Raw genomic sequence first — 26,525 nt, 5'->3', positions numbered from 1 at the left:
CACCTCTTTTCTGAAATAAATCTTGTTTTCTGCCCCCATCAACACGCAGGTGGGTGAGAACTCTTCACTTTCTACCTCTGTTGTTGTTCTTTCGCCTCTTCTCTGTTATTTCCTTTCTCCTTTCTCTCCCCCCCCCCCCACCCCCCACCCCACCCCCCTTTTCCTCGCTCTCTCTTTTTACGGGGTCTCTTTCATTCAGGTAAAAACTGAATTGCCCAAACAGGCATCGTCCCTCGCTCTGCTGCATGAAACTCCCGCATCCTTATTTTTTTTCCCCCCATCTATCTTTATCTTCATTTCCTTTAAAACCCTCGATAGGAGCAATGTAAATTTTCTGACATCCAAACCTTTTCTAGTTCACAAATCAGTCACCCTTGTCACAGTTATTGAAATTCCTCAACTTGCCACACCAGGACGGTGGAAAAAGCAGGCGGTGCCTTTGTTGCTGACCAGGCTTTTGATCGCCAGGGAAAATTTACTTACCTTCAGATGAGTGAGCAGAAAAAGAAATAACACTCCCTTTGATTTAGTTAGAAAAATGCAGACATTTGGATTCAGTGCAAACATACAACACTTGGTTGTTTTCTAGATGCAACCCTCGATTAACCTGTCTTTCCCCAGCTCAAAGTCTATTGAAAATCTGCGGATAGTTCTTTTTTGTTCTCGCTACAAAGAGCCATTGACTATATATTAAAATGATTGTCGAGAGGTAGAAGTGTGATATTTAAAGCAGAAAGCCTTTGTGGCTTAATCAATTAAGCCAGGCAACGTTTGTACAATATTTTAAACGATGCTTCGGCTCTGGAAAAAAAACAGACCTCGCGAAACTTTACAATAGATGCGTACGTGTGTGTATATACACTTATGTGCGTGCACATGTGTGTGTACGCGCACAGAAACCCGGCAAATTGTTTATTTACTCGGTCGCCTGCATATTCATTAGGTCTAATTATTTTCTAGTAACGAAAACACAAAAAGCTCGCTAAGACTCGGAATCCTTCAATTTCGCCTTTGTTCAGCCCTTCACTTGGCTTACTCGCAACTAAATCCGAGCCCCTCCAATTCGTGGTGGCAAACAAAGAAACTTTCAACTCCCGGTGCTAATGAAGGGCGCGGGCAGCCACCGCCGCGCAGGTACCGGAGCGGGAGGCAGCGGCACCGCCACCGGCGCTGGGATGCGCGCGGTGCCAGGAGGGGTGGCAGTGGCCGTAGCCCAGGGAGGAAACCGACCAACGACCGAGCAACAAATAAACTTTGATATGCCTTCAAGGAGCGCTCCGCTGCAGTTTATCTGCAGATGCAGTTTGCCTTTGCTCGGTGCGTGAGGATCGCTTCCAGAGCAGATGTATTATGTAATTTCCCTCGGAGCTCGGGAGGCTTTGCAGCTTTTCGGAATAATGAGAGGCTGAATCTACACGTACGCATTCATTCTGCAAAATCCGCTCGGAGGAATTGCAGTAGCTTAGAGCAACAGGTACACCCGCCCTGCGTGCCTCTGCGGGACGTGATCCTGTGCGGACGTCCCATTAATCTCTGCGTTTGGTTCTAAAATTAACCGGAGCGAGGGACAGGGTTGTCGGCGTAATGGGGAAATCTTCAGGGTGATGGCATCAGGAGAGCCTGAAAGTTGGGCAGCGTGGGGCGAGGATGCCTCCAAGTGCAGGGGGAGCAGTGACCGTGCCAGGTCTGCACAAAGCGCGCAAGAAGGCGGCCGGGAGGGTATTTTTAGGAAGCGTATCTAAATATACGGTGTAAGAGTGAATGTAAGGGGGAAAAAAAATGTTGTGGGTTGTAGAAGTTATCAAGTGGGATTTGCGGCGCGCTCTCTGCAGGAAACGAAAGCTGCTCCAGTTCAAAGCCACATGCACCAACGTGACATATAAGCCATTAAAATATCATCCTGACGGCTCATTTCTGCTTCATCATACATTCCCTAACTGCTTCCAGAAAGCAAGAAAAGAAGAAATGAAGGATGACCGCCTCGATGGAAGCGCCAAAGAGGTGGTGGGTTCTTACGGGGGGAGGGAGAGGGGGAGTATTGTTTTCTTCTTTCATTCTTTCTTTCTTTCTTTTCCCTTCCCCCTTCCCCCCAGTCACACCTCCCCCCCCCCCTCCCCCCCCCCCCTTACGCACCCCCACCCCCCTTAATTTTTGCCAGTTCAGATATGAGGGGAAACCTTCAACAGGTCGAAGGGGTAAGTGCCGGGGAGGAGGGGGTGCCTTGGGTGGCTGCCCCCACCGCCTTCCCCAAGACCTGGGAGACAGCTCCCTGCCCTCGGGGGTCTCGGCAGGAGGAGGCTCAGCCACCCCGGGGGAGAAGGGTAGGAGCCCCGCGGGGCCCGGAGGCAGCGCCTCGGCGGCCCCAACCCACGTGGGGCCGGCTCCCGGCAGCACCTCGGCGTGTGGGGCGGGCGCACGGAGAGAGAAACCCCGGGGTGCCGTCGAGGGGGGCACCGCCACTCACCGCCGGCCCCGCGCCCACTCCCCGGGCCCTGAGGGGCGTGCTGGGCGGCACTCCTCAAGGCGGAGAGGGACGGGGGTCTGCGGACCGGGGCGGGAGTGGCTCCGGGCGGTACGGCGGCAGCTCGGTGGGGAAGGGTAACGGCAGGACCAGCTCGGTCCCGCTGTCGCCTAGGTGGCCGGGGATGTCGAGCAGAGGGCGAGGGGCGCCGACAATGGTGAGACCCGTGGTACGGCGTCCCAGGGATGCGCTCCCCGCCCAGCGCCTCGCCCACCGCCGCGCCCGATGGCATGGGGCCGCGCCGGGGGAGCCGGCACTTCGGCACAGCGCGCCCCTCTTTATAGGCGGCTGCAGGAGGGACGGAGCCCGGCCGGCCCCCTCCACCCCCACCCACATCCCACTCCCCGGGGCAGGGCCAGGGGAGCTGCCAAGGAGCTGGGTGCTGCCGCCAGCACCGCACAGCGCCCTCGGGGGGGCGGGACCCCATCCCCGGAGCCGCCCGGGAAAGGGGAGAGGCTCCCACATCGCAGCTGAGGGTGACCTATGACCCGAGCCTGGCTCCGTGTACCAGTCCCGGGCACCGGGAGCTCCGAGTCCCGCGGCTGCTTTGCCAGGGACGGCCCCCAGCCCTGGGCATCCCGGCCGGGTTCGGTCTGTGCCGCCGTCCCCGCTTGGGGAGCCCGACTGCTGGGCTCGGGGCTTTCTCCACCTGGTGCCGAGGAACGTTCTCTCTGCATCGACTTCTTCCCGGTTTTCCCGCGGGCAGAACAGGGTACCCGGCCGGACTGCCGCACCCCGAGGCAGTGCCAACGAACCCGGACACCGGAGCTCCCGCGGGAGCTGCGGGCAGAGGCAGCTCCCGGCCCCTCACTGCTCCATGGACGGCTGCACAATCGCCCCGTACTTTGGGGAAGAGCGGCCGGATTCCACCCGCGGCTGGCCCGAGGGAGCCTCGAGCCACTCGGCAGCAACGAGGGCCCCGGTGGGGTCTGGAACCCCGCAGCAGACCCTCAGGGTTCGGCCGGCCACGGGACAGGGCCGCCCTGCCCGGGCGGTGGGGCATCCCGCTCCCCGCTCTGACAGTGGTACCGTGTGATCAGAGAGGCTGCGAGGTCGTCCCAGAGTTTTAGCCAATATTTACTCAGTTCCACAACTGTTTTGCCTTCGGTTTTGTCATCTGGTAACCATTTGAGATATTAAACGCAGCAAATTGGTACTTATTTATTTATTTTTGTCCAGTTTCAACAAGTTTCAGAGAATGCTCGGGAGCTGAGCTCTCCCAACTCCTCCATCCTACCCCATACGGCGCCACTCCTGCAGAACTCTGGCCAGTAGGGCAGTGCTTACTGCTCTGGCTCTATAAACGTGTGAGCGTGGATGGAAATGGACCAGTAAAATAATCCCCGAGGGTTTCCTCTGGTCCTTTTTATTTCGGCTGTAATTTTCATCGCAGCAGTGAAAAGGTTGAAGGCATCAAACGATTCGTGATGGAGTACGCTTATGATAGGCTGACGAAGTTTCATAATTAATATCATCAATTATTTGTGTTGGTGTAGACTTTTTATTTCCCAGCCCTGGAGTCTCAATAATAATAATAGCAACAGAAATAGTAATAATAATCTCCTTCGGAAAAAAAAAAAAAAAAAAAGCAAAACTGCTTTTCTGTATAGCAAAACACTTGAGAATTTCAAAGGTAACTGTAAGAATTCGGCCTCGGACATTGTATCAAAGCCCAGATCTGCACTCAGGGCTACTGCTGCCGCTCAAAGAGATGCGCGAAGTTCTGCCTGCAGCAGTGACAGTGCTGTGCCTCGCAGAGTGCAAAGAGCAAGCTGAAAATTATAGGCAGGGAGAAGTGCCAGGGTGTTACAATGCTAATCCTTGCTGAGACAACAACTTGCGTTGGAGGCTCGCGGAGAGCCCGAAATTTAATTTCGGGAAGGAAGGATCTGTAAACAATATAGTCGAGTTGATAGAAACCCGCCTCACAACAGTCTGCCAGAAGGTGAATGTCAGATCAAAGGAGAAGTTGAAAAGATGCCCTTTCATAATTTTTTTCCCCCTTCATCAGCCATGGAAACTTCATGACTCCATAAAACATGTGATGCTTTGCTGGGGAGACAGCCTCCAGTTTCCCCTCGGAGAAAGCTCCCCTCGCCCACCCCTCGCTGTTAACTCTTGGGGTTTGTTTCTCTCGGCGGCTTTTTCTTTCCTTCCTTTTGCCTCCCCGGTGCCCGAGTCACACATAGCCGCACTCATTTCATATCACACGCAAACGGTTGTGCTCTTAACTTTCCACCCCTCTTCCCTAACAGGAACCGAGTCAGGAAATGAGGCACAAGACTCCCCTTGTAATGAGGAAAAGAAAACGACTTTACAGAAACATCCTGGAAAAGTCAAGTAAGTTAAAATATGTCTATTTTTCAGTTCAAAGGAGACGGTATTTTTTTCAGCCTAGTGTTTAACGTACTTGCATAAACACAAATCAGCGACACAACGCCCCACCAGCAGCTGCCTAATCCCGCTGAATGCCTATTCATTTGGAGGTTCTAGAATTAATATTTGACGACTCTCTCATTGAAACAACAACCCCTGACCCCATGTGATTGCACTGTCACATTATTCTATGACATATTCATCTTGAATTCATTTACGGACGATTTGATTGGAATGAGGTTTGACATGTATTGGATCCTATTAAAGAAGAAGACTTTGATCTTGTTGATGGGGTTTACATGATATGTATCATCTTTACCAGGGCTACTAGGCTTCTACAATGTGGTGTCTAAGTAGTTAGTGACTGACAGCTTATCTGACAGGAATACCTTAATCTTGAGGTGCTGAATGAAATATTCTATTTAAAATAAGCATATGATTTGCTTGTCCTAGGGTAGCTCTAGGTCACAAAAAGTGAGAGACGAACCTAGGCACAAGTCCTTGCTCGTCTGCTGGCTGAATTCCCTGAATCAAAGAAGCCCCCGTGTGTGGGAATGGGGCGAGGAAATAGAAACAAAGGGAGAGTGCGATCCCGAGCCGCTCGGTGCCCCTCTCTGCGGGGAGATGCCGGGGGTACCGGCAGGTTCTCCCGAGCCATTCCCCCCGAGCAGCGGTGCCTTCTCCCGGCTCAGCCATTGCCCGCACGCCCTCCCGGCCCATCGCGAAGCTGTTGGCTGTGGGATCGCACAGGAACGCAGCTCGGTCCTCTCTGTTTCTCTTCTTTTTTTTTTTTTTTTTTTTTTTTTTTTTTTTTCCTCCTCTGAGTAAATATTAGGATTTTCAGATTAATCCTTTCCTCCGGTCCAGGAGTTGAAGCTTATAAGGTAACTCCTGGAAGCTGCTGTGTGGGGATTTCAGGGCATCCCCTCACCGCCCAGACCGGAGGGGTTCTGGTCGGCTCATCGGGCAGGGAACTGTGCTCAGGAGCGGGAGGGCACTGCCGAGGGGCCGGAGGTCAGAGCCCGGGGCAGGACCTCTCCTTGCACTGAGCACAGTTCTAGGGGGGAGCAGCATTTGGCCCCAGTTCAAAGAGCACAACACGAGCAGTCCCGGTTTCCTGGGGCTTTGCCTATCGCCTTCACAGAAAGGTAGCAACAGGGAGAAGTGCCTTGCTACGTGGGGAGATTCACAGCAAAACCGTGGAAGCTCTGTAAACCGGTCCGCGCAGCCAGGACGGGCCCATCCCCGGGGCTGTGCGGTGCAGGGCTGATCCCGCAGGATGCGGTGCGGGCAGTGCCGGGGGCTTCGTCTTGCAGCCACCCGCCCGAAGGCAGGGGCCGTAGGGCCGGGGAGAGCCGTAGCCCTGGGAGCCAAGGAAAGCAGAAAAGTGTCCCGGAGTCATCTTAGAGAAAAAAAAAAGCCGGGTGCATCGCCCCACAACCTGTCAGCTCTCTGGAGCAGACCTCCAGCACAGGCAGGCTTGAGGACAGCTGCTAGGAAAGTTGTACCGAGCACAGGGCTGCTGGGAGCACATGTTGATTGCCCCCGGATCTGTCACCGAGGGAGCACCAAGGTTCCTCTGCACTTCATTCTATCCTAAGGTCTACCCTATAGATCTCATTGTCCTAGCACTGGACCTACCCTGACTCCTGGCTCAGTTTGAACTGAATGTTTCTGTTTTTCTGCTTGAGCATTGCTGCCTTCTGCCTGGAAGTGCTCAGGTTCATCCAGCTCAGCAGTCCCGGGGAGGGGGGGGGGGGAGTCCAGAAGGGGATGCCCATACCGTAGCCAGGTGGGTGGAAAGGAAATAATAACAATAATAATAAAACCTTGGCCATGCACAGGCTGATGTTGACACAGTTGAGCATTTGCCGAGCTCATCTGGTCACACACGGCTCGCAGAGCTGCCAAGAGCAGGAAACCTCCCTCACCCCTCGAGAGGCAGCCAAAGGGCCGCCTAACGGCGCTCGGGATTCCAAGCATCCCGCGAGCAGCGCCGAGCTCCGGCCCCGCTGCCCCCCGCCGCTCTGCCCTATCCTGCCGGCACCGGGAACCCCGCCCGCCCCCCCGGGACACGGGGGTCGGGGCTCATTCGCTGCTGGGAGCGGGAATGGGAGCGGGGTGCGAGCCGAGAGCCATCGGTATCCAAACAGAAAGCACTGCAGTATCTGAAGTGAACGCAGGGCAAATCCGGTTGGAACATCTTTAATAGATAAACTGTTCCAGATGTATTCTCTCCTGACCGAGAAGTGTCAGAACTGGTGGATAACAAGTATGTAGAGGTGGAGGGCTTTCGGGAGGTTAGGGAAAGCAGCTTTGTTTGGAATTCACACTCTCAGTCCATTTGTAAGTAACAGATTCGTACTTCCTAACGTCTGTCTCTCCGAGCACTCCTATTGAGATGCTCATGAATAGGACCGCCAAAGCCATTCCCTAGAGCCGGTAGTTGGAAGTTAATGTACTACGAGGATGGTGTGCGCTGTAAAATGCCTGTGTAAACACGCTCTGTGAGGATGGAGAGGTGACCGCGTCATTTGCCCCTTTTCATCATATCCCCGCTCGGAAAGATGTACGAGGATGTACCTACAGCCGGTGACCATAATATCACCTTTGTGTTACGGGGGGAATAGAGCGGGAGCCAAAACTGCAGCCAGGCGGTGTGCTAGGCTGTGCCAGGAACCTGTCCTGTGTGTTTCTGGGTATCTCATGTTTACATCCCATCGTTCCCACTCGTTGGCTCGTAGCTTCTGTTCTGAGAGCAGCTGGCTTGACCGCGCAGAACATTTTCATGTTTTGCCACTTATTGTCAAGCCGATGCTGATAAACTTATGTGGAAGCGTGGAAACCTGCAATGGGAGCTTCATCCGGCGTGACAGAGAGCATCCGTGGGGAAGTGACAGCCAGGCAGGTACCAAGCTGTGGGAGCCGGGCTTAGGGAACCGACTGCTGCTTTCCCTTGTTCATTGGCAGAGCCCTCTTTGTGGTAGGATCCCAGACCTGGTGCTGCTGTAGGCAGCTACTTACAGTTGTGTTTCTCGTTCTCGAAGCACTCCCCGTCTTTCTTGTGTCCTTTCCCATGCTCCATGGGCTTTGTTAAGTTCACAGTCCCCTTTTTACACCGAAGTGGGAGCTTCCTTCTGCACCCCGAGCTTATCTAAACCTGTCAGGCCTCAGTGCACGGAGCCTGACTCTTAGCTTGCACTGCTGGCAGCCTCGGCCGTGCTCTCCCCTCCAGGTGAGAAGCCCAGAATGGAGGCGTTACGGTGTGTTGCAGTGTTTCCCATTAAATCGAGGATGGGGGTTTACTTGTGAGCGTCAGAGAGACAGGAAGGGAGAGACTCCCTCTTCTGGGTTAAGCACTCAGACTCAGCCCAAACACCACGATTTCTCGCATTGCCCGGCAGCCAACGACCAGATAACGCCAAAACTTGCCCAAGGCGGGGAGAGGGACCGTTCCGAGAGCCCTTTGCGCGGCTGAGAGCCGCGGTACGAACCCGAGCGCGGGGACGCGGCACAACCCCACGGGGCGGCCGGCGGGGCCGCGCTCGGAGGCGGCCGAGCAAGTGCCGGGGCCCCAAACAAAGGAGGAGGCCGCGGGGAGCGGCCGGGGCTTTCCCACCGGGGCTCCCCCTGCCCGCCGGGGCTTTGTTCGCCCGCACCGGAGGCCGGGCCCGGCGGCGGGACCGGGGGCACGCTCCCGCCACGGCCCCGGCCCCCGGCAGGGCTGAGGGAGGGCGGCGGGCCGGGGACCGCCGGCGGCGGCGCATGCGCGGTACGCGGCTCCCCGCAGCCCCCCGCCCGCGCCGAGCGATAACCCTCGGTTCGGCGGCGGGACCTGTCAGCGGTGACGCCACGGCGGCGGCGGCCAATGGGAGAGCGCGGCGATTGTTTGGCCGCGGGGCCGTGCGCGGCAGCCCGGAGGCGGCGCGGTCCCGTCCCGCGGCCGCGCGGCGCGGGTCTGCGGGAGCCCGCGGAGGCCGGGCCGTGCGGGGACCTCCCCGGCCGCGGCCGCCGCCAAAAGCGAGCCCCCGCCACCCCCGCGCAGCCCACCCGCTGGCACCGTGCTCCCCGCCGCCGGAGCAGCGGGACGGGAAACTTTGGGGGGGAGAAAGAAAGAAAGAAAAAAAAGTTTTCCACCCCCCCCTCTTTTTTTTTCTTTGCTTTTTATTTATTCCCCCCCTCCCCCTCCCCCCCGTCTCTCTCTCCCCTCCGCCGTCAGATGGCTTTTTAGCGTTAACAGCTAAAGAGCGTGGGTGCTCCGGGGATCCCAGTGATGGACCCCGCTGCTCTCTGCGGGCGGAACGCGGCGCTGAGATTCGTTGACCCGGGGGGAGCTCTACGTCCCCATCTCCGCCACCCCCCGCAGCCCGTGCCACGCTGCCCGGGCCTCGCCGCGCACCCCCCCGCCGCCGGGTCCCGCCTCGGGCCGCACCAACACATGGGGCACGGCCACCATCCTCCTCTTCCTCCTCAGCATCACCTCGCGGCCCTAAAGCTCGGCCCTGCCCCTCAGCCCCACCGCCCGCGCCCGGCGGGCCCGGCCCAGCCGCTCTCCGGTCACACAGAGGCGTTCGGCCCGGCGGCGGCCCCCTGCCCCGTGTCCCACACAGCTGCTGTCAGGGACCCGGCCATGCCCGGGCTGAGCGAGCAGCACCCCGCTGCCCGATCTCACCAAGGACTGTTTGTCTCGACAACAGGTAGCTGCCCCGGACACCGCGGGCACCACCGCCCCTCGGAAGCCGGGAATCCCGCGCTGTTCGCTGGACTCCATGAGCAGCCGCCCCATGCAGCTCCAGGTGGCCATCTAAACGGACAGATAAGGCTGGGGTTACCTGGAGAAATGTACGCCAAGGCTGAACATTTCACTCCAGTGCCAGCCTCCAGGACAGAGCCTTTTGCTGCTTCTTCGCTTCATAGCTACGGTGGCATGAACCTGAACGTGAACCTGGCTCCGCACCACGGCCCGGGGGCCTTCTTCCGCTACATGCGGCAGCCCATCAAACAGGAACTCATCTGTAAGTGGATTGAGTTGGAGCAGACTCCCAAAAAATTATGCTCGAAAACTTTCAGCACGATGCACGAGCTGGTGACTCATGTCACCGTGGAGCACGTTGGAGGACCCGAGCAGTCCAATCACATATGTTTCTGGGAAGAGTGCCCGCGAGAAGGGAAACCTTTCAAGGCCAAATACAAACTCGTAAATCACATCCGAGTCCACACAGGTGAAAAACCTTTCCCCTGCCCTTTCCCAGGCTGTGGCAAAGTGTTTGCCAGATCAGAGAATCTCAAAATACACAAAAGAACTCACACAGGTCAGTATGGAAAGCTCTCTTTACTCTCTCTGTATTATTCAGCATACTGTTTTGCTTTATTTTTTTTTTCTTTTGAATGTGTCCTTTGCGTTGTTGTTGAATGCACGCCAAGTCCTTCTGGAAAATAAATTCTCCAGTTTGTTTGCTTCTGTACCGCTTGGAGGGAGGGGGAGAGGATGGGGGGGAAAAAAGGTGAGCGAGAACAAACCTCGGAATTCTCGTCCATGGTTTCTTTTTTTCCCTGGTTGTGCGGCTGTGGGGTTTGTGCGGGGAGAGCTGTGACCATACCGAGCGGTAGAGCTATTGCTGCTGCTTCCCACGGGCGTGGATCTCTCTCATTTTTTTCCCTTTCCTGTTGGCAGTTTGATGTAGTTGGGGCGGGGGGGGGATAAAAATGAAATCATTGTGCAAGCTCCCAAATTAAAAGTGAACAATAGGACTTACAACTTGTCTAGTCAGTTTTGAGTGATGTCGCTGAGATGCTGCCGGTCGAACGTTGTGAGAATAACACAGCTGCGACCTTTTCGTTCAACAGTTTTGTTTTGGGCAGAGGGAGTTTCAAATGTTTGATCTGAATAACACTGACATATTTAATGAGCATTGCCATCCACGGACTCCGTGTGCTCGCAGATACGGGGAGCTGCAAGTTCTGAATCTCGGGAGGGGAAAAAAGAGAAGAACCCCCGGTATTGTTTCGGCCTGTACGGTTTGAGATGTCATTTGCAGATCTGTGAAGCGAAATTGGGACGTGTGTGTCGGGAGCGTCTGTTGGTTCTGGCTAACAGAAATAAAGTCACTCGGTGGACGATCTCGCAAAACTGTCTTTGAACTCTTCCGGCCAGGAAAGCATTTATAATTAATGAAATGACACGTAGAAAGTTTTCACACTTCCAGGAGCAGCTTGTGAACTTGTATTAATTAGTTTAGCAGCCGGTGTTTGTGGTCTGTAGCGCTGGGTTGGTTTGTTTCTTTTTTCTTTTTTTTTTCTTTCTTTTTTTTCCTCTTTTTTTTTTTTCTTTTCTTTTTTCTTTTTTTTTTTCCTAGGGCCGATAAGAAATAAGCCCCTTTTGGAACATTTAATCTGTTCCAGTGTCGGGTTTTCCACCCCCACCCCCTCCTGTACTGCCTTATGCACTGCGAGGGAAACTCCATAATCCTATTGTAAGATCTGCTTACAGCCAAACGATTTTTTTCGCCCTCCAGTTCCTAAAAGTCCCCTTCCCCCCACGCTCGCTGCGGCCCGACCTTCGAGGAGCCGCGTTTTTACGATACGACCCGACGTGCTGTAATATGCATGACATCTATCCTAATTTCGTATCGTATCGCCTAAGCATAGCGCAGAGGTTTTACAGCGAGCATCACTCGTCACCTAATTATTTTTCCATCGCTCTGTGAGTAGCTCATCTGGGCGGGGGTGGGGGGTGGGGGGCAAAGCGGAGCTGGGTTCCTCTCTTCGTTCTCGGCCCCTTTGCGAGAAGAAAGGAGCGGCCCCGGGTCACGCAGCTTGCAGCCGGATCGGAACAGGTACAGCCTTCGCCCGGCGGAGCTCATCCCCTAATGACGGCGTTTTTCTTAAGTAAACAAACTTTTACTGCTCTTTAACGGCCTCACTGTTTGAAGTCTCTGAAGCAGAAAATGGTTAAATTCTTGGGGAAAGTGACCTACATCGGCGAGGCAGGTTCAGGGCAGAGCCGCGATCGGAGCCGTGCGTTTATTAAACATAATTCCGCGCGTCTGTACTTTTCACTTTAACGTTCTCGGTGATTAATTGCTGTATTGTGAAAACTCCTGCGGGGCCTTTATGGTTCCACCGTTTCTATTAAACACCCAGAAGTTGTCAAAAGCGAAATGTTTCTGAAACCCTAATAGAACTCGCTACAAATTATTCATGAAGACAGTTCTAGATTCAACAGGAAAATTATTGCCTCCTCAAATATTAATGACCGCCGCTCTCTCCGGGGCCGGGGAGGGCTCTCTGCCGGGGCTCTGCTCCCCAGGCCCGAGGTTCCCGTGAGCCCGGGGTGGGGGGGGGGAAGGGGGGGCCGGGCCGGCTCCCTGCTCTGCCTCCCGGGGCCCTCTGCGGGCCGTGGGGCGCTGCCCGCCGCCCCCGCTCCCCGCCCGCAGCCCGAGGCCGCCGCCTCCGGCCCCCCGCCCCCCGGAGAAGTTGGTAAATACCTTAATCCACTCCCGGAGACGGGGGATTATGCCACAATTTCCGAGCAGAGAACGGTTTTGCGCAGCTACAAGTGGGGGGGTAACATGGCGGGTTGGGTCCCGCGCTTCTCCGTCGCCCGGAGTACTCTGAGCGTCCGCATCGCCGCACATCTGTGCCCGGGCCGCCCTGGGAAGGACCGCACCGTGTCCTCTCCCCTGCGGGTGGGGTTCCCACGTAAGAAAACCCTCTCTCGGGAAAGGAATACAGCTCGGCTGGCTCCTCTTTACCGAGGCGTTCCGAGAATGCAACCCGGGCGGCTGCGGAAGCGCTGCCCTCTCCCCGCTGCTCTCTGACTGCACGAGGGCTGCTCGGCGCCTCTCTCTCGGGGTTAAGAGAAGTTTAACGTTTTGCAACTCCGGAGGAAGCAGAACGCGCCGCAGCCGCCTTTACCTGATTGTAACTCACGTTGCACAACCGGAGCGCTTACGAGGATGGCTTTCCCTGGGGCCTCCTAACTTACTGCTTGCTTGTACTACACTAATATCCTTGATTTGTTGTCTCAACGTAGACGCTGAAGGTCAAATTGTTGCCTTACGTGAAGCTGTAATTAGATTATATGCGTGCGTGCATATGCACCGCTGTATACCGACAGCATTTGGTTACGGACCCGCATCAATTTCTCCGAGACCTTATTTTTAACCTCTCCCCGATGCCAGGTGTTTACCAATCCTCTGTGCAAATGTTAGCGGAGACCGTCAGTGGGTATTCCGGAGGAAGGGACACGCTCGAAGCGCGGAGCCGTGAGCCTTTTCCCACCCACCTTGCATAAAGTGCATTCATGTGAAATATTTGGAATGCTTTCCTTTATGTGCCCGTGCTCACAGCCAGTGCGAGGTGGGCTGCGCCCCTCCGAAATTCGATCGTGACGATCCGCGAGGGGATAAAAACAGCCAACAAATTAAAAAAAAACCCGAAGCCCGGAGCTTTTACAAATGTTCCGGGTCCCTTCCGCCTCACACGCCATGATGGGAGCGCAGGGGCTTTGTTTGTATTTGACGATTCAGGTTCGGCTGCACATCGCGTGGTGTCTCCCGCGCCCCGATACTTTTTTGCTTAAGGGGATGAGGTTTTTTTTTTTCCCCCACCCGGCTGCTGCAGGACCTGAGCGCTCCTTGCCAAGCTCGGTTTGCAGCGTGCCATTGTCAGTGACAATAAGGCAGTCGTCATTTCAGCCCCAAGCTCTCCGTGGCACGTTTTCTGGAAAGCTGCCTCTATATCGTGCGCTGTGCCCGGTCCGCACCATCCCAACTTACGCGTGACTTTGGCAACGCAATTATATTTCTATTCTGCTTAACGTCACTTATCATATTACCCGACAAATTAATCCCGAATGCGATTCCTTCCATGACCGAGTAGGTTCAAATGAAAAGAGAATGTTACCCCCAGACGGAGCCGTGCCCCGGCCTACTCTTTCTCCTGTGGAATCCCTCTCGTTTCGCCCACACCATCGATGTCTTTTAGAAAGATTTTGTGCTTCGCCCTACTGTGTCAGCAACTGGGGAGCGGGGAGGGGAAGGGGGACGCGGATCTTCCGCAGGATCGTAATCAGTACGAGAAAGGAGTGCATGGGATGTGATCTGGAGAGGTGACGAATAATATTTCCACGTGCACCTCCGGGAGTGTGAGAAATGTATTTAACGTAAAAACGCTCCCAGAGATAAATCACCGCCCGCTCTTTCTTGCAGGACACCCGGGTCCGCAGGGACAGCGCGTATTGTTTACCCGGAACGAGCACTTGGCCTCGAAGTTTTCCTTATCTGGGGGCTTTGTCTTGTGCACAAAACCCCACGTTGACACCGAGGGCAGGGGCGGGAAGAGCGGCCCCGGGCCGGCCGGGCCGAGCGCTCCCGCTGCGGGGCCGGATGGGCAAGAGGGGAGAGCGGCGGGGAAGGGCCGGGGCGGGCGGGGCCCGAGCGGAGCGGCCCCCGGGGAGCCGCGCAGGGCCGAAGAGGGGGAAAGTGGGGTCGGGGTGCGGAGGCTGCCCGGAGGCCCCGGTGCTAACGGCTGTGCTCTCCCTTTGCCACCTGCAGGGGAGAAGCCTTTCAAATGTGAATTCGAGGGCTGCGACAGACGCTTCGCCAACAGCAGCGACAGGAAGAAGCACTCGCACGTCCACACCAGCGACAAGCCCTACAACTGCAAAGTGAGAGGCTGCGACAAGTCCTACACCCACCCCAGCTCCCTGAGAAAACACATGAAAGTGCACTGCAAATCCCCTCCTCCCAGCTCCGGCTACGAGTCCTCCACGCCCTCCTTGGTGTCCCCCTCCTCGGACTCCGGCCGGGACCCCCCCGCCTCGTGTTCCCACGCCGAGCCCTCCGCGCCCGCGCCGCCCGCCGCCAACCTGAGCGAATGGTACGTGTGTCAGGGCCGCCCCGCGCCCCCCGCCGCCCCGCCGCCCCCGCGCCCCGCCGCCCAGCCCCGGCCCCGCTGCTAGGGAGCGCGGCGGGCGGCGGGAGCGGGAGCGCGGCTGCGGGGAGCGGGAGAGGAGGGGACAGGCCTTGGCCTCGGCCCCGGGGAGGCAGAGCCGCGCTGCCGGACCCCGCTGCTCCCGCTCGGCCGGGCCAAGCTGCCTCCTTCCTCCGTGACCGCCTCGCTCCTGCCCGGCCGCAAGCCGGCCACTGAGTTGCTGCAGCTGTTTCCTTTTTCCTTTCCTTTTTCCCTTCCTTTTTCCCTTTTCCCTTTCCTTTTCCCTTTATCCCTTTTCCTTCCCTTTCCCGCTCCCCACCCACAGTGGTTTCACACCGATTCGCAGCTGTACAGGTTTTCTCTTGTCAACAGTGTCTCGTGCTGAAGTGTTCCGTTCGTCCACTACTTTCTGTGAGAGTGCTGTTTTGTTTTTAAAAAAGCCTTATAAATTATATAAACGATTATTTGTTACCGAATTGTACAGAATTAATCCATTAAATTCTTTCGCTAATTAACTCTCTCGATGGACGTTTCTGTAAAGAATCTCCCACCGTTCCCTGCAGCAGTACGTAACAATACATCCAGCTATCTGTTTCCCCCAGTGGCTAACACAGGCGGCCCAGGCTCTGTGGGGCTGCCCGTTCCTTCGGCGCTGACTCCCCCAAATCCCCACCCCCCCCCCACCCCCCAGGTGCGGTCTCTGTCTGGGAGGGGGGGCTGAGGGCAGAGCCGCCAATGACGTCACGCAGCGGGTGGGGGCCCGGTGCCCCCCAGCAGAACGGAGCCGGGGCCGCTGCTGCACGGCTGTGCCCTGCGGAGCGCTCCCGGTGCCGGTACTCGCACAGCACGGCTGGGGCATGCCCCGGAGCTTCAAGTTAGACCCTACACTGACATACACTGCTCACTCCTCTAGGCGAAATAAAGGAGGAAGGAGGGAAAAAAAAAACAAAAACAAAAACAAAACAAGTACACAAAAGCCTCCAGTGGGGTAGCTTGAAACTGCCGAATGGTGCCGTTTTAATTACTTTAATGATGTTTAAGAATAGCAGATAGTATAGGCAAATAAATAGCACGGGCTGCTGGAAGGGATTCCCACGGCTCGCTGGGTGCGGAGGGGCGGCTGTGAGCTCTTCCCCCGTGCCCTGCACACCCCCTCCGCCCAGGTGGCCGCGGCTGTGTCCGGCGAACACACACTCACGTACGCACGTGTGTGTTTATAGATGTCAAGATAAAAGCGAGAGGAAAACAGCCGGTCAGTGGCAAACCCGGCCCCTCCCGCTGCAGCCGAATGCTGTTCCCAAGGCACCGGGTCCCCGCTTCAGCGGCACGAACCAGACAAGTTTTGGGGTCTGTGCGCCCCGCTCCTCGCCGTGCGTCAGGGCGAGAGTGCACCGCTGGGTCGGGGGAAATGGGTGCGCAGCCCACGCCGGGCACCGCTCCCTTCTGCCACGCGGCCCCGAACTCACACCGCAGAACCGGAGCCGGCTGCGGGCAGAGGGCTGTGTCCATCCTGTCCCCAGCTCTGTTTAGTTCTTTATTTCTCTATTTCCAGAAGTGTTTGGATGTGCAGGCTAATCACCTTTAATTTTTCATTTGCTTGTTACAGATGTCTGCCCCGTTGCTCTCAAGGTAATCTAGACAGACGCAGCTGAAAGCCTGAATCTTATGCCTTAGACATCAAAGAAAGCTCGCACAAAGAAGTATTTCTTCACAACGGTGAATCTTCATGGTAAGTTAGGATTTCTATGGCAATAGGCAAGTCATACTTAAATAGTGAAAGGCGAAGTCTGGAGCCCGTCCAGTCTTTTCATTAAGGACATAATATTTACGTCTAACGGGCCCTTTTTCTTGTGTATACAAGTATATATTTTTGTTTGACGCCAACTAAATCATTTTCATTTAATTTCCGGTAAACAAAACCCACGCGAACAGGGCACTTGTTCCAGATCATAATAAAAATGGATAAGAATGTCGGGAAGAAAAGGCCCGCCTGAACCGCCGCCTCGGCTCACTTTTGTTTCTTCTTTCTGCCGGGATCAGAGAATGCGTTTGGGATTTGAGGGCGAGTTTCTAAAGGCAAGGAAATGGTTTTTAAGGGGGAAAAGAAAAGGAGAAAGGTCTAATCAAGCTCGGGTTGTTCAAAGGGCCTGATTTTGGGGTTGAAAGTGTGAGTTTTATGGTGCATCAGCATGCCACGTTAGGATCGCTATGGTAATGAGGAGAGCAATAGCAAGCGGCCTTCAAAGGAGGCACACTCCATTTGAGACAGTCTATTAAGATACATTTGCACTGACCTTTGGTTTCATGCTAGCTTAATACACTCAATCTGCCCCTCGCTACGGACATGCTTCTTCCACCCAAGGCCCTTCTGCCTGGCCGGGCTCTGCCGGCCTTCTCCCTCGCCCCGAGCGGGCTCCGCTCCCCTCAGCCCCCATAAAGGGGCAGCTCTGGGCTCTGCCCGCACTCCCCTCACCCCCAGCCCCTCGGTAGGACGGGGAAGAACCCCTCTGCCGGCCGCCCCACGGAGGGGCTGCGCCGGGGATGTCACCGCGACCCGCGGCTCCGCTCAGGGCTCGGCCCGAGGGACCCCCCCGCAGCCCCCGGGGGCGGGGAACTTGACACCCGCACGGCCGGGGCCATGGGCGCTGGGCCATGGGCCCGGGAAAGTTAGAAGTCCATGTTCCAGTAATTGTCTTGTTGTTTATTTTATCCAAGTACCCTGGTGAATAGGGGAAAAATAAACACGGTGAAAAAAAATTCAAACAGTTGAGTCGTCTTTAGTGCCAGCCCTTGTGGTTGAATAAAAAGGATGGTCCAATTTCTATTGAGCTGAGAAATCTTTGAAGTGGGAGTTATTATCTGAGAAATTCCTGCTCGTCGTCCTAACAACGCTGATGAAACGTAAAAGGTTCTTTGTCAGCGATTTGTTCTCCTCTCTGTCAAACTCACCCTGCCCGTTAGCTTTAAACCGTTTCTAAAGAGATAAAATCAAACTTTTAAAGATAACTTTGGGGGCCCAGAGGGTGCGGAAAATACCAAACTACCGAATCCTGTGTATAGACATACATCTGGATCTACGTGGCTGCGTCTGTGTGAAACTGTCTGCGTACAGATGTCCATAGATGTCTGTATGACCTTACCGCTCGAAAGTTGAAATGATGTCCATTTTGGCATTTTATCCTCCGAACTTTTCCGTCTAATAAATTATTCCTCCACATATGCTGCGCAGAATGCAGCTCCTGAGAGAAGGCAGAAGCGTTGGGTCTCGTTGCTACCAGTATGTGACCAACAAACGTGTCCTTTCACTAGAATGAAAGCAACAGCAAAGACATCAGAGTAAAAGTCTTTGATCATTTGAACAGTCCGAATACCTATTAAGCGTGTATATACTGCGATGTATCGAAGTGGTTAACGCATTCAAAGCGATGGCTTCCATATGCTCCCATGTTTTATTGTCCGTAAGTGTAAAGATAGCCCAACCGCATCCCTTTTGTATCTTCATTTGATAAACATCACCGTGTGTACCGATTCCCCGATCAAGATTTATTTAGGAGTTTCCCATCGGAGATCATTAAAAGCTCTGTTTGTAAAGCGGACTCCTCGAAGTTGTAACTCATCGGTGTACTTCTGTTTTAGTTGCTACAGAGTGATCTGAGCCCAATTCCGCCGTCCTAAGCTGCCCCAATAATTTAATGGGACTTTTCCTGAGTAAAGACCGAGTCGAACTGCGGCGGAGGGGGTATTGCTATTATTAATATTATTGTTATTATGAACTCTGGGTCTTGTCATGTTTATGGGGAAATCTACCACACTCCTCGTGAACTGTACAGAGAAGAAACACCTCTGAAAATGTAGCTCGCAAAAACATTTGCAATGTCGATATACTGTATCTGAGTTCTTAAACTCCGTCTTTTCCTTCATCACGTGTTTGGTAACGGAGGACCTTTCTGTTGTGCGCTTGAACACACTATTTATTTTTAATATTTGGATTTTTTTTACAATAAATATTTATAAACGTATCAATTCTAGGGTTATTTTTACAGATGTGCACTTTTAAAAATATGTGTTTGTACCGACGATGCCGAACCGCTCCCAGAGCGCTGCGATTCGTCCTCCTGTTGGTTTTATATTCGTTGGCAAAGATTTCTCGAAGCGGTGTACTGTCCATGTGGTGTACGATATAAGGCGTGTTTTCTGTTGGTCTTTATCCTCTCCTAATGTTAATCGTTTTAGGTTGGCATTTGCATTAAAAGAACAAAACCAAACCAAGGCACCTCTCTGGCTTCATTTCGGGGATAGCTTTTTTATTATTTATTTTTATTTTTATTTTTTATTTTTTTTTCAGAGCAGGGGATTCCAATGAATTCTTTGAACGTCGCCCGAAGTGCAGCGTGCAAACGCAGAGCCCGGTGCCCCGAGTTCCCCCAATGAGCCCCGTCCCTTTCTCGTCTGCCCCGCACTCCGCGGTTCCGGGCGGGCTGCTCCGCGCTCGGGAGGTCCGCGACCGAAGGGGATGGGCGCGGGGCTCCGGGCAGAGCCCCCCCAGTGCCGCTGATCCTCCCTCTGTCCCGTGGGAGGTGTTCTTTTGGCAGGGAGGCGTGGGGTAACATTGTTCGAAGAAATTTCCCCCCCAAAGCGAGCCCCTGACACAGTGCCACTTATCTGATGAGGATTTATACGTATATATTTAAGAGAGGAAATCGATTCATCAGCTGAAGTAGCATAAAGATAACCCTTCCGGGCTTTGCGGATTGCACGGTCTGATTTTGACGCCTTGCAGCTCCCAGCTCGCTCATAGTCTCCTTGGCAGGGCTGCTCAGAGCCCAGCTTTGCCATTCGGGTGGATGCAGCCCTGGGCACAGCAGCCCTAAACCCGGCCGGCGTGGTGCGCATGCGCGCTGCCTTTACCCTTTTTTTTTAATGGAAACTTGAAAGAAGTTGACTAACACACAGAGATGACAAAAAGTTGGCTTTGGGTGGCACGAATATTGCCACTAAGAATGTATTTGACTACAGAAAGAGAGAGGATGAAAGAAAGTTAAGAATTACAGGAAGAAAGGAATGAAAGAAAGAGAAAGGGAAACATTTTTGCTGATGTGTAGAAGACAAAAAAATGGCACAAAAAGGCAAGGAGGGCTAACAGTACATGCTAATTAAAGAATACAATTCTATAGTCTCTAATGATTGAGCGAAGACATGTACTTATTGCACTTGACTGTCAACAAGGGAAGGAATGTCCCCTCAGACAGCATGGTGAGAGACGTGTGGGCATTATTAGTGGCCCTTTAAAGGCGTTGCCTTTTCTTTCTCAATGCTGACAAACCATTTTGGAGGGAACCATCCCCTGTTGCTTCCTATCATCGATCCCCGTGCAAGCCCCTGCATTGTGCAAGTGCATTAATTAAAGACCATTCATTTAACAAAAGCACATTGTATGTTCAGGAAAGGAAGATTAGAAATATGAATCAGTAACCAAAGCCCATTTCCGCCACGATATCGGGAGAAGTGGTGGGGCGGGAGGGGCGGTCAGACACGCCGAGAAGGACGGAGCAGTTTGGGACAGAAGCCCTGAACAGGTTTACATTGCGAAGAGCCCGTTGTCGGTGTCTGAATGTGCAGCGTTCTGCCCGGCCCTCCCCTCTCCTTTCCGAGGGGTCGAACCCGCAGTGACCCGGGGCTGAGCCCCTGCCCGGGGACCATCGCCCCAAATGGGATTTTCCAGCTGTCTCTGTACACACACATAGGGGCACAGGCACACGCATGTTTACTCATCCTTCCCCATCCCTTCCCCATTAGATTTTTGCAGCCCAAAGGAAAACCCAGCTGGTCCGGCCAGGCCGGCCGCGACACGAGCGTGGCTTATCGCGATAAGGTGGAAGAGGAGCACGGAGGTTACGCGGGGGAAGGAGAGAAGCCGGCTCCCCAGCATCGCCCACATGACTGCTAAGCGGCTCCAGCTCCGCTAAAACCTCTGGGCCATATGTTAGTTTATTTATACCCTCTGTCTTTTCCCGTGTCGCCTGGTGCAAGGATATTCCTGGGATACAAATGAAAGTAAGCAAGAGTGAACAAACACGGGAGTGCCTGCTAAAGGGATATGTAACATCGCAGAGATCCCAACAGAGCACGGCGTTCCCATGGTTATAAGGGGGCCAGAATGGCAATTAAAGCTTTTAGTTAAAACCCTCAGATTTTTAATGCTGAATGACACATTGACTCCATTTTCTGGTGGATGATTTAGAGTTTTTCACGATTACTCTGGGGAAGGAGAAGGAGGGGGGACAACAAAAGTCACCACAAAAAAAAACCAACTCTTTCACATTAAAAAACAAAAACAAAACCCAACCAAACAACGAACCAGCACGAGATCAAGGTGTTCCTAATGATGGCAACAGCATATAAAAACCTCTGCAGTTTCCCCGTGACTCTGAATTGGGTCTCGTCGTGTTCTGAGCGGTTCGAGGAATGGGAGAGGGTCGGGACCCGCGGCTCTGGGCATCGGGCTCCTTCCTCAGCCGCGGCTGGGATCACGTTGGGTAGTGATGAAATACCGACATCCTTTATTTTATGTTATTTTCATTTGAATTGATTTTCACCAAAACAAACAGGACGCCCAATAAAATCGGCTATTTATCTTTCCCTCCTCAGGTCAATGCCACCCGGAGGATCGGCTCCTCGCCGCTGCCAAACCTTCTCCGGGTCGCTGTGTCAGTGATGCGCGGACGTGGAGAGACACCCCGGGGTGCACGGGGGGAGGGTGGGAGTCCCGACAGCGTTCCCCGACGGCACTGCGCTGCCAGCGGCCCCTGCCCCCACTCTGCTGCCCCTCGGGATACCTGCTTGAGCCCGCCCTGAAGCCAAACAAAAGCGCACATCTCCCCCCTTCCTCCCTCCCTCCCTCCTTCCCTCCCTCCCCACCCAGCAGTTTCGGGAAGACAAAAAAAAAAAAAAAAAAAAAAAAAAAAAAAAAAAAAAAAAAAAAAAATTCTCCAACTTTTGACCAGCCTCTGCTGGCTTAAATTATCCTCTACCCTGGGGGGCATCAGTGTAGCAATGGGAGTTCCCGCGGGCGGCGGGGAAACGGGGTGCAGCTGAACTCGGGCATAGCCGGGCTGCTCTGCCGCTGCCCTGCTGCTCCTCCAGGGCCGGGGGTGGTGGGGCTGGAAGTCCTGGAAGGGAACTCAGAGGGAGGGCTCGAAGGGGAGGTTTTGTTCTCTCTACCTGAAGACGGATTAATCCTCGCGTATAGCTGATAAAGATGAAGATCTTGCTGGGAGAATGGGGAAAAATCGGTAGGAAAAGAAGGAAGGAGTCACTGGATTGTTATTGTCTGGAAAGCAGGCCACCTTTAAAAACCTGTTGTAGAAATACAGAGACTCCTTTAAGTGTGAAATATCATTTCATTGTAAATAGCCAAAAAAGAGTCGGTAATCCAACTTCCGGAAACTGTTCTGAATTATTTCAGCAGACTCTTTTAAAAGGGGATTAGCAGGGCTTTAGGGGCAAAATCCTTCTGTTTTATTCAATCTCTGATTTTATGTTATAATTACTAGATGTAAAGACTCGCGAATTAGTATGCAGGCGTCGTCCAGACATTATGCAGGTGCTATTCTAATCATTCAGCTTTTTAATTAAGGAACGAGGTAAGAAAACAGAATCATAAAAACACTTTTGTGAGAGCTGAGAAAATCGTGAGCGACTGCATGAATAAAGCCTTTATACCTTACCCTGACAGGTCAGACACCAATTGCCTGACTTACGACCTTTTCTTGCTGAAACAATGGTTAACAGCTTTCTCACCTTGTTCCCATTATAGCCTTTATTCTCGGAGAGAATTTATGGAAATGGCCCCCAAATGCTTACGCTAAAGAGGGGATGCAGAAAGATATTGCAATTTTAATTGGTGCGTGTCCCGTGTAAAGATACTTTCTTTGTGGGTCGTTCTGAAGCGGAGGGTCTCAGTCCGGCACGGGAATTTGGGCGGACCGAGGTGCTTTGAGGGGGAGCACAGCAGCCCAGCGCCGCTGGAAGTTGCCGGGATGCCCGGGCAGCCGGAGCGGCGGGGCCGGCGCCGGTCCCCCTTTGTTCAGCGCATCAGAAGGCATCGTGCTCCTTGATCCCGCAATGCAAACTTCAAGCCTTTGTGGTCTTTGTTATTATTATTTAATTTCTTTCCCTCGCCTTCCTCCTCACCCCTCCTCTCCCCCCTCCCCACGCCTGGCACTACTGCATCACGTGTATTAACATATGAATGAAACGAGCAGAGCCAATGCACTTAAGGTAATACCTATGCTCCGTTCTCGCCTGATTATCTTTTTATAGAAAGTTACATTAACTAATGACATTTACATAAATATGAATAATTAGTAAGGTGAGTAATTCTGCTCCGAAGGGGGAAGGCGGAGTGGGAGAGCGCCTGAGCCCTCAGCCCAATTTTGGGCTCTGCAGAGCCGGGCGCAGCCTGGCACCGGGACGGGGCTGCGTGCGGGGAGGAGGGGAGCCGTCCCATTTATATTGTTTTCTTTTTTCCAATGTGAAACTTTTATCTTGTGCCCCTCTTTTATCTCCCCTCCGGACCTCCAGTTCTGAGCAGAGTTCAGTGGCTGTAAATGATAGGTTCCCAAAAGCATCAATCCGCGCTCCTCTAGTACTTGGCCGAGAACAATGCAAGTATTAGGATATCAGCAGCACTCGAAATGATCACGCGTTAAATTATTTTGCTTTCACGGATGAGGAGGCTTTTTTCCAATGTAAATCAAGCGCTTTAGTTATTAAGTCTGAACACTAATCTCCAACAACCTTTACATAATGTGGCAGAATGTGCCACACCACTTCGCACCTGCACTCTGAATAGAGCCGCCTTTTCAATGTAAGACACGCTTGTTGCCCCTGGGCTCCAAAGGAGTTGTGTGAATAAGTCAAGCTTTTTGAATACCCCTACTCGCTTTCTCTTCCTCCTTTGATCACAGAAAATGTCTTCTAATTTGTCCTTTTTCATTGTAACAACGTTTTCAAGTCTCTTTTTATTTTCCAAACCACATATTTATAAAGAACATAAATCGCCCCAGAAAACAAAAGTTCTTTCCTCGCCAACTGGCCGAGTAGCCTATGATCACTTTGTTATTTACAAGGAGAAGAAGGGGACAACAAAGTTCTCGCAAAGGCTGTTGCTTCTCTAGTTTGTCCTAAACAAACGTTTAACTCCGGGACGGGACGCGGGGGGAGAACCGTGTTCGTTCCCTCCAGCAGTAGGGACGGAGCCATTTGACCCGGGGATGAGCTCGCTGCTGTCCCCAGGCTGGTGGCCGGCCACGCTTCAGCCTTTCGGGCGGCAGCGACACATGGCGCGGCGGAGGGCGGAAGGACGGCCGTCTGTCCCTGCCCGCTGGACGGCCCGCTTCCCGAGCCCACCAGGCAGAGCGGGGCGAAGCCAGCTGTAGCGAGCCGGCTGCACGCATTCATCCTTAGCGGAGCTGCCCGCTGTAGCGACCTCCGAGGATAATGAACTCTAATTTAGGAACCCGCTCAAGACGTCCGAGTTAATGGGCAGCGGACCCGCCTCGTTCCTACTAAACCCGCCGGGCTCCCCCCGGCACCCCCATTTCCCGACCCGGTTCTGCAGACCGGAGCCGGGGAGCGGCTGCCCCGCTCCGGGGCGCGGGCCGAGCCCGGTGGGGCTCCCACCTCCTGCCGCCTCCCCGGCCCCGTCGGAGGCATTTCCGAGGCGTTCTGCCCCACTGTCTGCTAAGGAGCAGTAGGTTAATGGCATTTCAGTGAAGTTGGTCTCTCGGTGGGCTAAGCCCAACCTAGGAGTTTCTCACTCCTCCTTCTCACAGACGGGTTTCCGGGCGGCTCTTTAACATCCCCATTCATTAGCACGCTAATCAAGGCTGTAATCCCGGCGAAGAGGTGCCCGTGCGTTTGTGCTGCGGCTCAAACCGCCTCCCGAGCGCGCACCTTTGCGCGGAGCCGCGCAGCACCCGCTCCCCCCTCCGACGGCCGCCTCCACCGGGAGCCTATTTTCTGACATTACCGTAGGCTCCGGGTAAGAAAACTAACAAACCCTTCTAATACAGTTTAAAACACTTTGATGTCTTGCCAAGAAACACACTTCCTTCAAGAGACAAGTCAACATTTGTTTTTCACATTAAATGGCGTTTAGTTGCCACTGAAAAAATGATGCTGAAGGACCACTTTTTAATTCGATGTATAACAACCGCGGGGGTCTAAGAGAAAATAACGGCGAAAGCTATAGACACAAATAACTAAATTACCAAAACGTTAGTATATCTCCTAGGTTCATTAATATGTAACAGACTCCCCAGTTAATCTCCAAAAGCCAGTGTTCCCCCTCTAAAATAGCACTCTGGGACGAATTGTACAGGAGATCAATCACTGCTAATGCAGTAAGGTTTACTGCAAGGGGGGAAAAAGCTATTTACACCTTCAAATAGAAGCTTTTGAGATTTAAGAGTAAGGGTCATACATCACCAAGAATAAATGATTATGAATTGGTAAACGCGCCCTCCAGCCATTAGCTATGCGACGCGATTTATCATTTCTGGGTGTTTTTCTTTTTAAAATCATCTGGCTGTTTGAAAAGAAAAGCATGACGGAGGAAAAAAAAAAAAAAACCCACCGCGGGAAAGTTTGTTTTTGCATATACTATAAGTCATCAAAACACGGCTATTCAGAAATAAACGGGGTCACTTATGAAGCGCTTAACGAGGGACAATAAAGTCCCTCCATTGTACACTTTTATGACTGAGCGATCGGTGGGCTCCTCCGAGCCGCGCCTGCGGCCGCGCCTGCCTTTTTTCCCTGCCTTTTCGTTGGAAGTTACAAAGCCGCGAGTGGGCTAAGAAACCATTCACGCCCTAAAAATGAATCTTGCCGTCGTTCCGTCGCCTGACAGATACTGAACTTCGGCTACGTGGGACATTTCTCCAGTGCTCAGCAATCGCCGGTTGTTAGTCAAGATGCTGGCAAGCAGCGGGGGTTGGGGGGGGGGAGGGGGGCTGCCCAGATGCTGGGGGACAGCGGACACCCCTTCTTTCTGACTCCCTGTTAGAAAAGAGCTGAGGGCCGCTTTGGGTGGGAAACCTTACGACTCAGGTCCTTGGAAGCTCGCTTAGCCCCCAGGCGATATGTGGAGAGCTTCTTCGCTTGTGTGCCTGTCGTTGGTTTTTGGGTTTTTGTTTTGTTTTGTTTTTTTTTTTTAAACTGAAATTGGTTCGCGATGCCAAGTAAACCTTTTTCCACTTAGCCTGTGCTCAGGGCGGTGGGAATGTTGCTCATCCAATTAAACAATCTATAATAAAACGCATACTTCAGAGCTGGGAAAGAATGGCAGAGTGCTGTCGGAGGGCGGGGGCCGGCTGGAGGCACCGCTCCCCGCTGCCGGGGGCTCGGCCTGGCACCTTCCGTCGGGGGGAACCGACGGGGCGGGCTGGGGGGTGGCGTCACGAAGGGGTTTTGGGGGGGATCCACCTGCCGCTTCCTCGGATCCTCCGTAAATAACCGACCGCAAGGCAAGGGGAGAGGTGCTGGGGCTGGGCAGGGAAGACAGCGAGCTGGACATCTCAAGAGGGGGGACATCTCTGGAGGAGGAACTCAGGAACGCTCAGATCGGGGCAGCTCTGTCCCTGCAGGCCTCTAGTGGAGGCGTGTGAGGGACATCCGCTCAAGAAGG

The 26,525-nt window shown here is 53.7% G+C and overlaps 1 protein-coding gene and 2 long non-coding RNA genes across 10 annotated transcripts; 2 read left to right on the top strand and 1 right to left on the bottom strand.

The window, feature by feature from the left end:
* The first annotated feature begins 1,295 nt into the window (after positions 1 to 1,295).
* Positions 1,296 to 19,098, top strand: ZIC4 (Zic family member 4). 7 transcript variants are annotated; one of them, XM_046898501.1, is made up of 6 exons: positions 1,576 to 2,004; positions 4,777 to 4,861; positions 9,595 to 10,209; positions 14,455 to 14,567; positions 14,651 to 14,779; positions 16,440 to 19,098. In XM_046898501.1, exons 1-6 carry the CDS (start codon positions 1,780 to 1,782, stop codon positions 16,464 to 16,466), a joined length of 1,194 nt encoding a protein of 397 aa, XP_046754457.1. In that variant the 5' UTR covers positions 1,576 to 1,779; the 3' UTR covers positions 16,467 to 19,098. The 7 variants fall into 7 exon arrangements, 6 of the variants coding, with proteins under 6 accessions (XP_040561576.1, XP_046754457.1, XP_015147103.3 ...); XM_040705642.2 differs by lacking the exon at positions 1,576 to 2,004 and adding an exon at positions 1,296 to 1,474 and having other exon boundaries at positions 14,455 to 14,779; XM_015291617.4 differs by having other exon boundaries at positions 14,455 to 14,779.
* LOC112533010 lies at positions 10,215 to 14,284 on the bottom strand. 2 transcript variants are annotated; one of them, XR_003076716.3, is made up of 2 exons: positions 12,385 to 14,284; positions 10,215 to 12,025 (listed from the first exon to the last, which is right to left on the bottom strand). It is a non-coding gene; the product is annotated as an uncharacterized LOC112533010 (long non-coding RNA). The 2 variants fall into 2 exon arrangements; XR_006930839.1 differs by having other exon boundaries at positions 12,815 to 14,284.
* A 2,164-nt stretch (positions 19,099 to 21,262) lies between the features above and the next one.
* Positions 21,263 to 21,728, top strand: LOC124417081. Its single transcript, XR_006930837.1, has 2 exons — positions 21,263 to 21,369; positions 21,482 to 21,728. It is a non-coding gene; the product is annotated as an uncharacterized LOC124417081 (long non-coding RNA).
* The last annotated feature ends 4,797 nt before the right edge of the window (positions 21,729 to 26,525 follow it).

Source organism: Gallus gallus, chromosome 9, assembly GCF_016699485.2.
Source record: "Gallus gallus isolate bGalGal1 chromosome 9, bGalGal1.mat.broiler.GRCg7b, whole genome shotgun sequence".
Lineage (NCBI taxonomy): Eukaryota > Metazoa > Chordata > Aves > Galliformes > Phasianidae > Gallus > Gallus gallus.
The sequence above is the reverse complement of the archived record's forward strand: the minus strand, read 5'-3'. Positions and strand labels throughout refer to the sequence as shown.